Below are 17471 nucleotides of genomic sequence, written 5' to 3' on the forward strand. Positions count from 1 at the left end.
ATAATAAATGATATAATATATTAATTTAATAATTATATATTTAATTTAATAATAAAGTAAATAATATAACACAATAAATTTATAATTTTATACTTATTTCAATAATAAAATAAATTATCTAATATATACCCTTATTAGTCATTTCACATATTAATTGTAATAGTTAAATATAATTTTATCAAACATTTAACATAAATCAGCTGTCAGCTAATAGTTATCAGCTGTATTTAACAGTTAAACCAATCAGGCCCTAAGGCTTAAAAAATACAAATCAGTCCAGAATCACTAATTAGTAGCTCTAACCTGTCTTACTTCTGCAGTAAAAAAAGAATCAATAACCTCATCACATTTTGATCTGCGACTCAGCAAATCATCTATCACATGTTGTTTGCCTGTCTTGCTTTTTTCAACAGATATTGATGTAGTAGTTGCTACATTTTCTTCACAAAAACTTTCTTGCTTTTGGGATTGTGCCTCTAATTTGGATTCTACCAACCTGGTCTTCCATCTGATACCAACTGCATCTGCCTGATCTGCAAAGAGAACTTTGGAGATGGGTGAACTGCAGATCTCTTTATAAGTTTCATAACCAGCAGCACAAGTGTTTCCACCTTCCAGCAGTTTTGATAGAGGATGCAAAACAGAGATGGCATCATTACTTCTCTCCAAGGATTCTTTCAACACTAGAAATTCAAATACCAGCTCTGCCTTGCTGAACTGAACAAAAACTGCAGTTTCATCCACATGATAGATGGATGTAACAGAGCATGGGCCAAAGACTTTAGAGATGCATTCTCTTATCTCCGTTGCCTTGAGTCTCAGTGGAAATCTCCAGATTAAAACTACATTCTCAAACAAAATCTTAGGATGCTGCTTTCTGAATTTATTAGATCCTGAAGACTCTGCAATCATATTCCCAGTTCTTAGATCAATAATGTCCCCATGAATCCAACTGAGATATAGAAGGTTGATGTACTTCTGGAGTTTTTCATTTTGGGCCAAATTCTCGGAGGAGGACGAATGGAGTTTAAAATCAATGCCCAGATGACTGCATGCCTGGGCAAATACACAACCTGTCATAAAAGCATCATATCCAGCTTCATGTTTGATTCCAGAACTCCAGTTGGAAGACCTGAAAATAGATAATCAATTTCGATTAAAAGCGAGGCTTCTGAGATGATGGCTCATCAGCTTCGAGATCAAAAACAATGAGCAATCAATTCTTTCTTTTTGCTATATGAGATGACAGCATGCCTAACAAAGTAACCTTTTTGTTTTCAAATTTTTTTTTAACAATTTATCATGTATCTTGACCAGAAGATAGCTGTACAAGGTAAGACATGGGCACAAAGTAGTTGGATCTCATAAGAGACATAACTTAGAGGGTCATCTATTCCAACAAAACAAAATCGTGTTAAAGTGTAATTCAGATGATCAGGTACTAGAGTGAGGTGTCTCTCGAAGGGGCCTGTGGTGAAGGGGGAGGAATTATTTGTGAATTTCAGATCACATAATGAATCACATAGATTCAAATAAAAAACTGCATGGAATTTCATGATGTGCATACAGGATTCATCTACAGTTCCCATCTTTTACATGATCAAACAATATCCATGTATATTAAGCCAATTCAATTAAAAGTGAAGAGAAGGTGATGTTACAATCAAATGAATCAGCACAGCCAATTTATAATTTAAAAACAGAAAATAAGAGAAGCAAACCTCGTATCATCCACTTGAACCTCCACATTCACAAATGGACGGAAAGCCAAATCAGAAATTTTATTAGAATTCACAGCCATTTGTGGACAGAGTAATGAAAAGGCTGATGAGAGTGATGTGTTTGATTTCCTCATCCTTTGAGGGAGTACACTATTGGAATTCAAGAGTACTTTGGTATCAACAATGTGCGGAAAGTATGTGTGAAAAGAGGAAACGAATCCTTCAGCAGTTTGGGGAAGGGGGCCAAAGAATTTGCTGTATATGTGTGCAATATCTGTGCCAGAGAAGAAAACATCAGGAATAATTTTATTGATCAACATAAGATCCTTAGAACTACAAGAATAAATGCATACCCAAGAAGCAATTATGACCAACAATCAACTTCTGTGCAGAAGAAAGAAGGTCAATAACATGGCGAAATCCAATTGCAGCTTTGATCTTCATGTCTGCTTCCTTAAGATAATCATCCTTCACTTCTTTCTGCAAACCATTAAGTCATAGATGCACGAAACCATAAGCTCAAGTGAACCACTTTCAAAGAGTAAGAAATACTATTCTGTTCAAATCCACACATGAAATAGTCTTTCATATTAAGAGAAGATTTTCAAATTAGAGGTTTAAGAATAATATTATCAGCAGACAATATATGCCACTTTACCATAAATAGGTCCTTGTCACTCTTGGAGTCCATATATACAACTATCTGCTGTGAACAAGAAGTTTCACTGTTGAAACGAACATAAGCAAGATCTTTAAAATGCTTATTAGTGACCTGCATATTTTCATTTTCATCAATATTCATGTTCAATTCCTTGAGTACAAGAAAAGATGACAAAAACTCTGCCAAATATGAAACATTTTCTTAGCTGAAACAAAGTAAGACGAAACAGCATATTACCAACTGAATCAATTTAAGCTGATGAGCAGTGAAACCATTCAGACTTAGAGCCGGCCTCATTTTGTAGAAAATAGTTTGCATCTGTTGCCTCGAGTGATTTGAAATCCCTTGGAACTGAGGCACCCCATTTCCACTCCTCAATAACCCATCACGCCATTCACTCAATCTGTTCTTCATTCTTTCACTGAAAAGAACATCGGTCACTCTGGCCAATGGCACGTCTCTAAATTCATTCACTTTATCTAATAAACCGTTATCCTCATATCGCAAATTCAAACGTTTTAATGCTTCCTCTTCCTGCCGTCTGGATAGATAAGAAACTCCTAAAATTAACCAAGAGTGTGAATTCCCCAAAGAAAATAATTTTGCCATATCTAATTGTCAATTATGAAGAGAGAGTACCTTCGTGTATGCAGGCATTGAAATCGAACTGATATTTAGCTAAGAAATCCATGGACGTGGTTTGGCAGAGGAACTCATAAGAGGTACCATCAGCTGCTAGCTCTTGACGGGGAAATATGTAGAAATTGTGCCTGTTAAATGAGACATTCGACTAAGCAACCAAATCAACATTGAGAGAGAGAAAGAGAGGAGGAGGAAGCACCGACGGATGAGCAATGAAGGATTGGTGGTGGGCGTCCCAGCGAAAAGGACAGACGCCGAACTGAAGGATAGCGAACTTTTCAGCGGAATCTTTGACCTTGAGGTAGCGAACGTCGTATCGGTCATATTCGAAGGACTCTCGCCAGGGAGCGCTGGTGACGCCGGTCATCTCCAGATCGATGGCCACGAAATCGGCGGCTCCAACATGGCTTTTGAGCTCGCAGAATGCGGATTCGAAGTTCAATTTGGCCACGTGCTTCAGAGGGAACGGCGAAGATGAGGAAGAGGAGTATGCACGTGATAGCGCACCAGAAAAAGCCCTAAGGGGCCATTGTCTGGTCATCTTGTGAGCATGGCGTGGAGTTTGCCCAGGGGTTTAGAGGTCGAAGATGATGACACGGCTGGTTAAACGCAGTCGTTTGGTTTTATGCTTTTGGGATAACAATTTAATAAATAACAAGATATATATTATTGTTATAAACTAATAATACATGTATAATTTTTTTGAGGGGAATCATAAAATAAAAATGATAAATTAATAATATATTAATTTATAAATTAAAATTTTAATTAATAATTAAATTAAAATCTATTGATATAAATAATTCAGTTGGGAGGATTATTACAAACTAAAATATTTAGGGTTGGTCACAAACCCAGTTAAGCTAATCACCAATATAATTCGATTCTTTCCTATTTTCATAATAAAAATGATTACATTTCAACCAATAAGCTTAGTTCAGCAGCAATATTAAAATCGTCTTTAAAATTATAAATACTTGAGTTTGAGTCTTAATTAAAATCAATTGAAATAAAAAATATATATATACATTACAGGTCAGCCGATCCCAATGGTGAAGCAACCGTCAGAGAGTCTCCAAGCATCACATGAAGGCCTCCATGTGAAGTGTGAAATGTCAAGCGGGCATAACTTGCTTTCTGGGGGAGATCCCAAAACAAATGAACTTTGAGGAGCTAAAGTGGCCTTTTGAAAACAAAAGTTGAAATTACATAGTCAGTCACTATACTTGCATTCCTCTCATCCTTCAACATATTTGACAAAAATTAGGATCTGAAAAGGCTTCTAGCAGTCATGGAGTGTGGTCACAGGAAGGGTAGCAGTGGCTTTCAAGAGAAATGTGTGCATAGTCAGTCCTTCATTAGGTCTTAACCAGACGAGCAGCAAAGGCTCCATCAATTGAATGTTTTACTGGGAAAGAGAAATAAAAACCACGCTCCGTCACAAAATCAGGTGGCACATATCCGTCAACAGGATCTATTTGAAATTCCTGACACAACAGACAAAAGAATAAGATGTTTACTACACCAGTTTGATGCTTAAATAATTCTCAATGCTCATCATTAGAGTTAGAAATGGTAAAAAAAAAGAAAATTAGAAAAAATATGATCTTTTAGTTAGCTTAAGGACATTGCATATTTCAAATCGTGTTAGCTTAAAACACTAATAGACATTAAAAACAATGAGCAATAGTCTTACGGGATGCCTGAGAAGAAATGCATCCACCCTCTCTTCATTCTCCTCAGGATCTATGGAACAGGTACTGTATACTAAAATTCCACCAGGCTTTACCAGTCTGCAAATGAAAAATATACTTCATAAGGCAAAACACATTAGAAATAATGTGCTTAATCAAGGAATAAGGTCTTAGCTTCCTTGGTAGCTACTGCATTTTACATTGCATCTACTATGAAAAAATAAAAAGTGTCGACAGATTCTTCCCCAGAAACCATGTTGTATTAGTTTAAACAAAAACATATGCTCATGTTGTGTTTGTGTGTGCGAAAGAGCATATAATAAGAGAAAGAGGAAATTTTGAGATCTCACGTGGAAGCTGCATTCAGGAGCTCATCCTGCAAATTTTTTAGTTCCTCAAAATCCTCCAAACTTCTATTCCAACGCAAGTCCGCTTTCTTGAATAGGAAAAGATAATCAATAAGTGGATCTTGTATTCTCAATTAAAAAAAAGTCTGAATACATAAACTAACACCTGAATTTTACCTTAAAATTTTGATGACCCCCCAACTTTTATTGTGACCTATCCCTTATAGTTTTATTTTTATAACCGATAGATACTTAGTTGAACAAATAATTGGTACATTTATCACACACAGGTTGATACAGTAAAAATTAAGAATATTGATATCACTTTCATTTTTTTTTTTTTTTTCACTTTTTCACTCATCATCCGCCTTTTTTTCCCCTCTCTTTCTCTGTATTTCAATTGGCAACTCTTACAGATAACAACATTATCAAAACTTCACATTAGCATTATTATAGTAATTTCACTTGTCCTTATCTGTGTTCATTTACATAACTCGTTGATTAAATAAATTAGTGTTTAATAGATACAAAAATATAATTGAGGTGATCAGTAGATCAAAATAAAAGTATGGAGTGCTACCAGACTTTTCAGTGGAAGTACAAGGGGCAATTTATGTTTTCAGCCATTGAAAAAAAAAGAAAGAGGCAAATATCAAATATTTAAAACAGCAAAATATATAAAATTCCCTAATATCATCAAAATTTTCAACTGATCATTCTACTAAATAGATCTACAGACAATTACCTTGGAGAGAACACCAAGCCCAGAACAAGGAGCATCCAACAAAACTTTGTCAGACTTCATTGGATATTTTTCCTAAGAAGTTTGACAAAAGGGAATAATCCATTTAGGACTTCTTCGTACGAGTTTCAGCTTTTTACAGAGTAGTGAACTCACAGCAAAGACACGAAGATCAGCAGGGATCGTGGTGATGACAGCATCAACTTGGTGTATCTTGGCTGTCTCTCGAAGGATTCTCAACCGGCCTTTGTTTACATCAATTGCATATACCATGCCTATAACCCAAAAAGGTATCACCGCACTATATAAAATTGATCAACCAGAAATCAATGAATAAGAACATAATAATAATAATTTAGTCAAGAAAGAAAAAATTTGGCTGGACAAAAAGCTTGGTGATAAGGAGAAAGCTTCGTGTTATCAAACAGTTTTGTCAAAATGCAAAACAATCTTCATAAAGAGAGATATAATCTTGGTCAGCAGGGAGAAACAGAAGGAGAGAGAGCTTACACACCAAGTTCAAAAAAAGAAAATGCTGCCATTGGAAAATTTTATGACTTGGCAGAAACACTTGATTAACTACCAAGATGTGGAATAATAGGTTAAGTTGCAAGAATCCATACTAACTGTTCCACATCAACCATCCTAGGTGGCCACTTACTTGAGCATTCAACACCATATCCATATTGATGAGAGTTTGATGAATACAGTGACAAGAGTATAAAAAGTAATAATTTACAATCAAAGGACATAGGCATATGACCAACAAGCCAAGCACAGCTAGCTAAGGAAGCTTGGAAGTATACCAGAAAAGAGAGCAGCAACTCTTAAAAATACCTTGGCCATCCATTAGAGATGCCATGTAAAGTGTCTTTCCTCCAGGAGCAGCACAACAATCAATAATGCTTTCACCAGGTTGAGGATTCACGACAGAAACTACTAGACCTGCAATGAACAAGGCCAGAACTTTCAAAATTCCATTACAACTACATAGTGAGCAAAACTAGAAAAAAGAAAGTACAAAGAAATGAATATTGATGCTTTTTATCTTCTGGCTCCCCACCCCCCTTTTCGGGGGTGGTTTTATTAAGCTGCAATCAGAGTTCATTTTAGCTTCTATTAGTTTCAGGTCAGGCACAAGTACAACATGCAGAAAATGTCAAATTTTTGAGATCTTATAGTATCATATCCTACTCTCCGCCAACCATACAGTCTCAAGCTTGCATTTCAAACCAACCACAATACCCACACGGCCCCCCCCACAAAACCCGTTTCTGATCCATCTATATATGAAAGGGAGAACAAATATCAACCTGCACTCTCATCCTGAACAGAACAGAGGCCTTGTTTCAGCAATCCAGCTTGTATAACAATCTGAAATCAGTAAAAGCAAGCAGGAAACTGAACATCATCAAAAAGCAATGTAGAAACTTGATATAAAACAACTACAGGCGCGCATCACTGCTGTTCCCTTTCTTTAGATTTAGAAGCCTTGTAATTTGGCTAAAGAAAGGATATTTGTGTGCACATGCTGACATGTCTGCATGACATGTGCACATATCTTTATGTGTTCCATTCCAATTGGAAAACCACAAAGTATGCACCTTAAGGTTGCACAGAAGTAACCAAAAGCTGTGACAACAGTTTCATTGATACGGACAAAGTATAAGAAGAAGATTTATGACTGAGAACATCATGAAATACCTGCATTCCTTTTTTAATGCGGACAAAATAATCCAAATGCAAAGAAAGCTCACAAGGAACCTGGCATTCAAGAAAAGAGAAGAAAATAAATGATTGAAAATAATTATTGAGCTGGAAGACATAGATAAAACAGGGAATATTTCTTCAGTGTCTGCATCTACATATGCACGTGTTTTGTGTGCGTGTGCCGTGTGTTCATGTGCATGGTATCATACTCCCAATTTTTAGGCAAAAGCAATCCCACTACACAATTGCCAAAGAATGCTATTATTCTCCTCTCCTACAGACTAAATGAGAAAGCAACTTACTCATCTTCAAAGCATTAAAATATTATGTGAGTGCACGTGAATATGCTTATCACAATCACCTTCAACAAATTAAGCTGCATTACAAGGTCATCTCTAGTCACTCCTTTCCCACTGTTTGCCCTGAGATCAGTGTTGAAAGAAGAAGCTATGAGAACAATATGACATAGTTTTACGAAGAAAAAAAGGGAACTTTTAGCTGAAAACCTCAAATTGAAACTGGGTTCACTGTTGTTCCACTCCATCAACATAATTGCTTCTTCTTGCCCATGATACTTTGTCCAACGCCTTACCATCCACTATAAGAAATAATAAGGAGAAACATAAGCATGAAAAGCACATGGTCCATATTTATTATCCTGTTAATCTAGGTGACTAGCATGATATTTATCTTCATCTTGTCACAGAGAGAGAGAGAGAGAGAGAGAGAGAGAGAGAGAAAACTCAAAACAAAGGCATGCTTTATACTTTAAATGCATATCAAACAGGATGCTTCTTCACTATTTAACATAGCATATGAAGCATAAATTCATTTACCTTTCAGAGCCAATCAACTTATCACATAAAACAGGGATGTTAGATGGATGGACTCTAGCATGGATTTTGACTCCAAGGCCCTAATCATATGAACATGTGTACATGAATAAGGATTTAGAAACATATTTTTAGCTTTATGTTCAGCTGAAACCTAGCAACTTGCCTGAGCACTAATGAAGTTCTCAAAACTTACCCAAGCTTAAAGTAATAATGCCAAGTGATGAAAGTTTCCCAACTTCAGCATTTTGTTCATTCTGTAAATAGAAAATTTTTCCTTGAATTTCCACTCAAATCCACAAAAATCTGACAGAATCAGTTTCTAAGGAGACATTATGATGGTCAAGCATCTCTTTGATGATGGGTCTACGTATAAATTGTGATGTTCAAATTGCATCAGCTATAACTGTGGCTATTTCAGATTATCTTATAAATGTTATCAAGTATATTCTTAAAAAAAAAAAGAAAAGGAAAAGTAAATGTTATCAAATAGCAACTATAAACTCACCACAGGGTGAGAATAAAGAGTGGCAAGGGCACGTGCTTGTGCACGATCATCACCTTCCAGTTTTGGGAGAGGGAGTGTGTTATTGTCCTGCAAAAACAAAAAGTGTCATTCCTAATTCTTGAACCTCGCCACTTGATTTACCATATATGAAGATAAAACAACATTCTCTTTTCCCTTTAGTGAGATCAGTTATACAAGATAGCACACCTTAAGCAGCACTAGCTTCCGCAGAATCCCATTGACCATGTTACCAGCGCCAGGTCTAAGGGCAACTTTTGCAAGTCTCACATTCTGAAGTAAAAACATGCAACCAAATAGATAAACTCCCTGGCATATGATTGCATTGGCAAGAGACCATTTAAAAGAAGGACCAAATGAATACTAAAGCCAGAATATGGCCTAGCCCAAAACTAACCGACTTACAACTTGCACATACAGAATTCCCAAACTCAAAATTCTGAGTTCCTAGAAGTCAAATATAGGTTATGCCATTGTAGCAAATGCAACATGCACCAGTATAATTCTTCTTCAAATCACTGAAATACATGAATAATATAGAATCATAAATTGGCCAATGATTATTAAACTTCCAACTGGCAGTTAAATTTTGTGCAGAGTAATCTTTTATAAACGTAAAATGTTAAGACAAGGTAAAAGCATTTTTTATGCCTCACAATATATATATATATATATATATATATATATATATATATATATATATGTTGGAATCTCAATCCCTACATTAAAGGGATTATTATTTCTTTCTCCTTACGTATATCTTGTTTCCTATTTGTATTAGTTTCCATTAAATAAGGTTTCCTTGTAAAGGTAGGAATCTTGTATATAAATAAGCATATGTACAAAGTCATTGAAACATATGAAAAATACAGAAATTTCTCTCAAATACATTAGTTTCATCATGATATTAGAGCTTTCGATTCATTAGGGTAGGTTTAGTACTGTTTACGTGTATTGTTTACGTGCACTATTCAAGGGTACTGATCATCGGCATTGTTCACAGCACATAGACCTCCAACTTTTTCAATTGTTCCTCATGTGTTGCGCTTCTACCCAACCATTGTCCTTGATCTGACCACAAGTGAATATGCCTGAAACAGTGGATTACTCTAAAAGAACAAATGATATTGACATTTTTTCTAATAAAAAAGTTCAATCTCTAAAGCGTTTGTTGTCTCAACTTGAATCTCAATTTTTCACAATTGGCTCTTTCAATTTTATCAAATCAGATAGTGTTATTAAGGCGAAAAGCGATACTAAGGCGATAGAGTACCCTATGACCTTAGGCGAGAGGGGAGGCCCTTTTTGAAGCAAGGCGCCATAACCTTAATTGCCTAAATTATATATATGTGTGTGTGTGTGTGTGTGTGTGCTTATAACATAAAAATTCATACTTTTAAATAGTTGATAAGGAAAAAAGCATATTAAAAAGAAAAAAAACATTATTTACGCTCTATCTATATGTAAAAGAGAAATTGAAAAAATTAACAAAAATAAAAAACAAATTAAACAATTATTTAACAAGAATAAAAAGTAAAGTAATCAAATTATACCCATATAAATTTAACAACTAATTAAAAACAAGAAAAGAAAGTAAAACTAATCGAACTAACAACTAATTAACAAGAATAACAAGTAACAAGTAAATTAATTAACAACAAATTAACAATGCCTATATAAATTAAACAATTAATTAGCAAAAACAAAAAGTAAAATAATCAAATTAATAATAAATTAATAATTCTTATATAAAATAAACAACTAATTAATAAGACAAAAAGCAAAACTAATTAAATTAATAAGAATAACAATTAAAAAGTAAACTAATTACAAACAAATAAACAATACTCATATTAATTAAACAATTAATTAACAAGAACAAAAAGTAAAATAATCAAATTAACAATAAATTAATAATTCCTATATAAAATAAATAACTAATTAACAAGACAAAAAGCAAAACTAATTAAATTAACAAGAATAACAATTAAAAAGTAAACTAATTACAAATAAATTAACAATACTCATATTAATTAATTAATAAGAACAAAAAGTAAAATTATCAAATTAACAATAAAATAATAATTACTACATAAAATAAACAACTAATGAGACCTAATGTCTAATTAACAACATAAAAAGCAAAACTAATCAAATTAACAATAATAATAAGTAAAAGATAAATTAATTACCATTAAATTAACAATACCCATATCAAATAATCAACCAATCAATAAGTAAAATAATTAATTTAACAATACCCATGTTAAATAATCAACTAATTAACAAGTAAAATAATTAATTCAATAATATCCATAAAATTTAAACAATTAATTAATAAAAATAAAAGGTAAAACAATTAAATTAATAGCAAATAATTAACTAATTAATAAAATCCAACCAAACCAGAGAGAAGGAGAAGGAAAGGAAAAAAAAAAAGAAAAAAAAGCAAAACTGCTGTAACTGAGTACTGACAGCATAATAGGGCAAATAGAGGAGGAAAAAGCCAACAAGGGAGAAGGAGAAGAAGAAGGAAAAGGAAAGGGGAAAAAAAAAAAACTACTACAGTGCTGCTGCTTTCCCAAGATAAGAATAGGAGAGGAGGAAGAAGATAACGGAAACAGAGGAGGAAGAAGAAGTTGAGAGAGAGAGAGAGACATACCTGGACAAGACAGACTTGACGCAACAGCTCCTGGAGAATGCAACTCTTTTTTTTTTTGTCGGCAACAGGTAAGTAGGGTTTTATATTTTTGTCTTAAAAAATAAAAAAAGGGGTTCTACTTGGCTTGAAAGATGCGACGCCTCTAGCTTGCCTGGTGCTTCGCCTCACCTCGCCAGCCTGAGGCGTCGACTCTAGTGGTGCCAAGAGGGGTGATCCAGTCGAGGCGGCAGAGAGGCGCTTCGCCTGGGCGCCTCTCACGCCTTTAATAACACTGAAATCAAGTAATGTTTATCTTGACAAATCTTGTTGGGTTATAAATTCTGAAGTAAACAAACATATGACGAGCTCTTCAAATAAATTTTCTACCTATTCTCCATACTCAAGAAAAGAAAAAGTCCGTACAGCGGACGGTTCCTTAACAACATTTCTAGTAAAGGTTCTATTACATGCACTCCCAATATAAATCTCACTTTAGTTCTTCGTATTCCTAGTTTTCTTATTAATCTTTTATCTATCAGTTCCATTACTTAAGCTCTTAATTACAAAATTGAATTTTTTCCTATTCATTGCATATTTCAGGATTTGAAAACAGGGAAAATGATTGGTAGTGGTAGATTGTGAGATGGTCCGTATTTTCTAGATGACGGTTGTAGTTCCTCAAATCTCGAAGCAAACCAGGCTTTGTTAGGACAGACTATGAGTACTAATGAGGAGATTATCTAGTAGCTTAGGAGATTAGGATATCCATCTTTTTCTACTTTAAAAAGGTTATATCATAATTTATTTAGAAGTTGTAACTCGAAATTACTAGTTTGTGATGCTTGTAAATTTACTAAACATACAAGACAATCTTCTCCTTCAACAGATAATAGAAGTTTGGTCCCTTTTATGACTATTCATTCTGATGTATGGGGACCTACCCAAACTACTTCTTTATTTGGATATAGATGATTTTTCACTTTTATTGATTATTACACCAAGCTGACATGGGTTTATTTGATGAGAGAAAAAAGTAAAGTATTTTCTTGCTTTCAACAGTTTTACAAAATGATTTACACACAGTTTGATGCTAAGGTTAAAATTTTAAGAACTGATAATGGCACAAAATATGTTAATGACATTTTTCGTGCTTATTTGGATTCAAATGGTATAGTGCATCAAACTAGTAGCGTCAAGACTAGTGAGCAAAATGGGATGTCTAAAAGAAAAAATAGACACTTATTAGAGGTGGCTCGATCTCTTATGTTTACTATGAATCTACCTACACCTTATTGGGGGAATGCAATTCTTGCTGCAATATATCTTATCAATAGAATGCCTCTAAGAACATTGAACTTTAAGAGCCCTTTAGAGGTTTTATAAGATCACAATTCTTATACTATTCTCCCAAAAATTTTTAGATGTTTCTGTTTTGTTCACAAAATAAATGTTGAGAAGTTAAAACCTAGAGCTCTTAAATGTGTGTTTGTAGGTTATTCTAATACTTAAAAGGGCTATAAATGTTATCATCCTCCTACTAGAAAATATTTTGACAGTATGGATGTTACCTTTAGAGAATTTGAGCCTTATTTCCTTGTTAAATCATCTCTTCAGGGGGAGTATAAGGAGGAAAAGGAAGAGGTATTTTTTCCTAACCAGGTTATTAGGCTTGGGTCACACCTTAGTAATGAGCCATCTAATCAGGACCAACCCCTTCCTCAAACCTCAGGGAGATTGAGTAGATTGGATTTGAGAACCTATATTCTTCAGAATAAGACGGATACAGCCATTGAGCTTGATACACCTGATCAACCAGCATCTCTGCAATCAATTCCTGAAGAATGTGGTGAGTCTCCTTTACTTCCTAATGATCCTAATTCTATTTCTGATTTGAATTCTGCTATTGATGATCTTGATGTTCCTATTGCTCTCAGAAAAGGAGTCAGGATTTGTACTAATCATCCTATTTCTAATTTTATTTCCTATGACTCCTTGTCTCCTTCCCATAAAGCTTATGTCTTGTCTATTTTTTTCTGTTTCTATACCACAGGGTTAGAAGGAAGCATGTCTTGATCCAAAATGGAAGACTTTTATGGTTGAGGAGATGAAGGCTCTGACAAAATGGGACATGGGATCTTTTTAGTCTCCCTGATGGAAAAAAACCAGTTGGATGCAAGTAGGTGTTCACTGTAAAGTACAAAGCAGATGGCTCAATTGAGAGAAACAAAGTTAGACTGGTAACAAAGGGATTCACACAGACATATGGGGTAGATTATTAGGAAACTTTTGCCCTTATTGCAAATATAAACACCATCAGGATTTTATTGTCTTGTATAGCAAATTTTGATAGGAATTATAGCAGTTCAATATCAAAAATGATTTTTTGCATGGAGACTTAGAGGAAGAAGTATATATGGAAATACTTTCAGGATTTGTAGATGAAAAAACCAAAGGGAAGGTTTGCAAATTCAAAAAGGTTTTGTATGGCCTAAAGCAATCTCCTAGGACATGGTTTGACACATTCAACAAGGATGTGATCTCTTTTGACTTCTGTCAGAATAATGCTGATCACACTTCATTTGTAAAACATTGTAAAAGTAAGATCACATTACTTATTGTTTATGTGGATGATATAGTAGTGACAGGAGATGATGAGGAAGAAATTGCAAATCTGAAGCAACGTCTAGCATAGGAGTTTGAGATTAAGGACTTGAGAAAATTGAGGTACTTTCTTCGAATAGAGGCTGGCAAATTAGATAAAGGGATCTTTATTTTTCAGAGGAAGTACATATTAGATCTTTTGGAAGAAACAGGTATGTTGGGCCGTAAACCAGCAGAGTTTCTCACCGAGTCAAATCATAGATTGCAAGCTGAAGTTGAGAAGTTAGTGGATTTAGGGAGATAACAGAGATTAGTTGGCAGATTGATCTATCTTTCACACACTAGACCAGATATAGCGTTTGCAGTAAGTCCGGTGAGTCAATATACATGATCCTCGTGAATTTCATTTAGAAGCTGTTTTTCGCTTTCTAAGATATTTGAAATCTGCTCTTAGTAGAGGACTTCTTTTCTCAAAGCATGGACATCTTCAAATAAAAGCCTTTATAGATGTAGATTGGGCTGAATCTCTTGATGATAAAAGGTCAACAACGGGTTATTGTACTTTTATTGGTGGTAACCTAGTCACTTGGAGAAGAAACAAAGTGTGAATGCTAGATCCAGTGTAGAAGCTGAATATAGAGCTATGGCTCAAGGTATATGTAAATTGTTGTGCTTATGAAAGTTAATAGAAGAACTGAAACTATAAAAAACAAATAGTTTATACTTGTTTTGTGATAACAAAGCTTTTATCAGTATGGTCCACAATCCAGTACAGCACGATCGAACCAAACATGTAGAAATTGATCGATACTTTATAATGTTGTACTACTCTCCTCCAAGTTAAGGCTTTATCTAGTCTAATATGGCCACTCATCACCTTTAACATCGTAATCCAATTGAGATCGGAAAATCACTGATATCTTTCAATACTTGTATGTACCTAATAGATACCCTCTTTTTTTCTAACACATTCCATAAGATCTCTCTTGGAACACTATCATATTCCTTCTCAAAAAAATAAAAAAACATGTAGATCTCTCTTTCCCATCTCTATATTTCTCCATCAAGCTTCTAATGAAAAGATATGAAACCAAATTGATTGAGAGAGATAGAAGTAGCTTCTATGTTGCCCACTTTTTGAAGTCACTAAATGTGACTCTCTTTTTTAAAAGTAGGTATTTGCTAATATTAGGTCATAGCTCCTCCTTTATAAAGAAGAAAATTATTGATAGATCGTTGAGTGTCTTTCATGTGACTTCTAAAGATTAGTTAGCCAATGTATTCACCAAGGGACTCAGCAGCAAAATATTTCATCCTCTAGTTTGCAAGTTGGGCATGTGTAATATACATGAACCAACTTGAAGCGGAGTGTTGGAATCTCAATCCCTACATTAAAGGGATTATTATTTCTTTCTCCTTATGTATATCTTGTTTCCTATTTGTATTAGTTTCCATTAGATTAGGTTTCCTTGTAAAGATAGGAATTTTGTGTATAAATAGGCATATGTACAAAATCATTGAAAGATATGAAAAATACAAAAATTTCTCTCAAATATATTAGTTTCATCAAAATATATAGAACTACAGACTAAAAGACCCCAACAAAAAGTGCTAATGAATTTACCTCATCCACAACAGCATATGGTGGCATGTCAAGCTTGACAATCTCATAAGAACCAATTCGGATTATCTAAGAACATAGGGGAAAAATGTAAGAAAATTAGGTCCCAATATCTATATTATTGTTAATTTCTCTTCAAGCATTTCTACAAATAAAATAGTCAAACAGTTTAATTCATCATATTCATAACTTCTACAATGTCTCCACAACAAAGAACAACTAAATATCAGTAAAAAGGGGACAATGAGCCTACATACTGCTAAATGGATATCAAACACATATACAGAAAACACAGCTATCAACACAGCCCATTTTGATGCCATCAAAAGCATAAATATCACTTGTTTAGCCTCCAATCCAGAAAAACCATCAAATACAAAAAGATTATAAATCAACATTTGGAAATTTCACACACAAAGAAGGTTGAGAAATATATATCAGACAGAACAAAATGACAAAGCAATTATATTACATTCCATGCCTCCCCATAAGAAACATTTAAAAAATAAAATAAACGAGCAACGCTAAAGCACCTGCAAGAGAAGAGGTTCCATGCTCCTAAACGTGTTCTCATCATGGCATAATGAACAAATTAAATGATCAAGATATCTTCTCCAACGAATGGTGCCTCCAACAATTTCTGTGACCTACGTAGTCTTAAAAGTGAAGGAATAAAGAAGAGAAAATCCAAGAGCTTACTAAATCACATCTACATCACATGGCTAAGAAAAAAAAGAAGAAAGGAAGAAAACCTAGAAATTTGTTCTAAATTTTACAGCAAGTGCCTTCAAAACAAAAATATTAAAAATTGAAACAAAGTAAACGATTACCAATCTAAGATCACGATCATCCAAATCCTTGGTTCGAAACCCAAGAGTTCTTTCAACATACCCCATCTCATTATCACCAGAACCTTTTCCTTTCTCATTCAAGAGATCAGCAAATGCACCACCCATCTCTATTCTCATCAATCTCACAGCAGACACTGTAAAAACCATAGAAGGATCCACATAAATGCACGAAAAGGATAAAGTACGACAAGCCCTACAATCCATTCCTCAGAAGAAGAAACAAAAAAGACGCACGCACGGGGTGAAATGTAGTACGAAGATAAGCAAAATTTAACTGATTAACTAACCTTCAAGAAGAATAAAGTGAGCAGTAAATTTCAGTTCTAAAGACTTGCATTGAGAGAGAAAGAGAGGGAGAGAGAGGACGTAAATACCAGCTCTATGAGGAGAGACCTCCAAATTCAGTTTCTGGGTTTTGTGCGAGGGACTGAGAGGACCTGAAAAATTATACTTCTCTTCAAACACAGCAACGGCGAACTATCATCAAATAAACCAAAATTCCAAAATTCACAGTCACAAGCGTCACAAAATTGTGACAGGAGAAGAAATTCTAATCCTTAAGAAAACATATAACAATAACAAAAGACTGAGATAACCAGAAAATACATTCTTCCCACCAAGAAGCTAAAAATTTTTTCTTTCTACATTTTCTAAGCAAACAAACAAACAACTCACGTTTTCTAAGAGCAGAAATCGATTTGTTGGGTTTGTTGGTTCTCTTGGAGAACTTGAGTGGCATAGAAAGAGCATTTTTACGGGTATCTGCAGAGAGATAAAGATGGAGGGAAAGCACGTGCGCCATTGTTAACTATTGAGAGCAGCAAAGCGGATGATTGGCGCTATTTAGCGGCTCGCTCAGGTACCGGTTTAATCGGATTGGG

At 34.4% G+C, this 17471-nt stretch overlaps 2 protein-coding genes across 4 annotated transcripts; both read right to left on the bottom strand.

Annotated features, from left to right (window-relative positions):
• Positions 1–163: 163 nt before the first annotated feature.
• Positions 164–3662, bottom strand: LOC110671653 (poly(A)-specific ribonuclease PARN). The gene is made up of 7 exons (XM_058136568.1): positions 3228–3662; positions 3022–3152; positions 2620–2942; positions 2380–2493; positions 2075–2201; positions 1722–1995; positions 164–1132 (listed from the first exon to the last, which is right to left on the bottom strand). Exons 1-7 carry the CDS (start codon positions 3563–3565, stop codon positions 286–288), a joined length of 2154 nt encoding a protein of 717 aa, XP_057992551.1. The 5' UTR covers positions 3566–3662; the 3' UTR covers positions 164–285.
• A 226-nt stretch (positions 3663–3888) lies between these two features.
• On the bottom strand, positions 3889–17413 carry LOC110671654 (uncharacterized). 3 transcript variants are annotated; one of them, XM_058136570.1, is made up of 17 exons: positions 17266–17413; positions 16965–17027; positions 16570–16724; positions 16273–16386; positions 15743–15808; positions 9066–9149; positions 8859–8945; positions 8024–8115; positions 7879–7939; positions 7512–7571; positions 7121–7181; positions 6645–6752; positions 5964–6082; positions 5811–5882; positions 5069–5154; positions 4721–4817; positions 3889–4511 (listed from the first exon to the last, which is right to left on the bottom strand). In XM_058136570.1, the coding sequence occupies exons 1-17, from the start codon at positions 17390–17392 to the stop codon at positions 4383–4385; spliced, it is 1581 nt and encodes a 526-aa protein (XP_057992553.1). In that variant the 5' UTR covers positions 17393–17413; the 3' UTR covers positions 3889–4382. The 3 variants fall into 3 exon arrangements, with proteins under 3 accessions (XP_057992553.1, XP_057992552.1, XP_057992554.1); XM_058136569.1 differs by having other exon boundaries at positions 9066–9185; XM_058136571.1 differs by lacking the exon at positions 3889–4511 and having other exon boundaries at positions 4717–4817; positions 5069–5147; positions 9066–9185.
• Between the last annotated feature and the right edge of the window lie 58 nt (positions 17414–17471).

Source organism: Hevea brasiliensis, chromosome 15, assembly GCF_030052815.1.
Source record: "Hevea brasiliensis isolate MT/VB/25A 57/8 chromosome 15, ASM3005281v1, whole genome shotgun sequence".
In the NCBI taxonomy this organism is placed as follows: domain Eukaryota; kingdom Viridiplantae; phylum Streptophyta; class Magnoliopsida; order Malpighiales; family Euphorbiaceae; genus Hevea; species Hevea brasiliensis.

Coding starts and splice junctions, on each gene's coding strand:
- LOC110671653 (XM_058136568.1), bottom strand. CDS start 3,565: ATGACCAGACAATGGCCCCTTAGGGCTTTTTCTGGTGCGCTATCACGT. Junction 2,494..2,619: donor AGCTTAAATTGATTCAGTTG/GTAATATGCTGT, acceptor GAAAATATGCAG/GTCACTAATAAGCATTTTAA. Junction 1,133..1,721: donor GTTCAAGTGGATGATACGAG/GTTTGCTTCTCT, acceptor ATCTATTTTCAG/GTCTTCCAACTGGAGTTCTG.
- LOC110671654 (XM_058136569.1), bottom strand. CDS start 17,392: ATGGCGCACGTGCTTTCCCTCCATCTTTATCTCTCTGCAGATACCCGT. Junction 8,946..9,065: donor GGAAGCTAGTGCTGCTTAAG/GTGTGCTATCTT, acceptor TTGTTTTTGCAG/GACAATAACACACTCCCTCT. Junction 4,512..4,720: donor CATTTCTTCTCAGGCATCCC/GTAAGACTATTG, acceptor CTGTTGTGTCAG/GAATTTCAAATAGATCCTGT.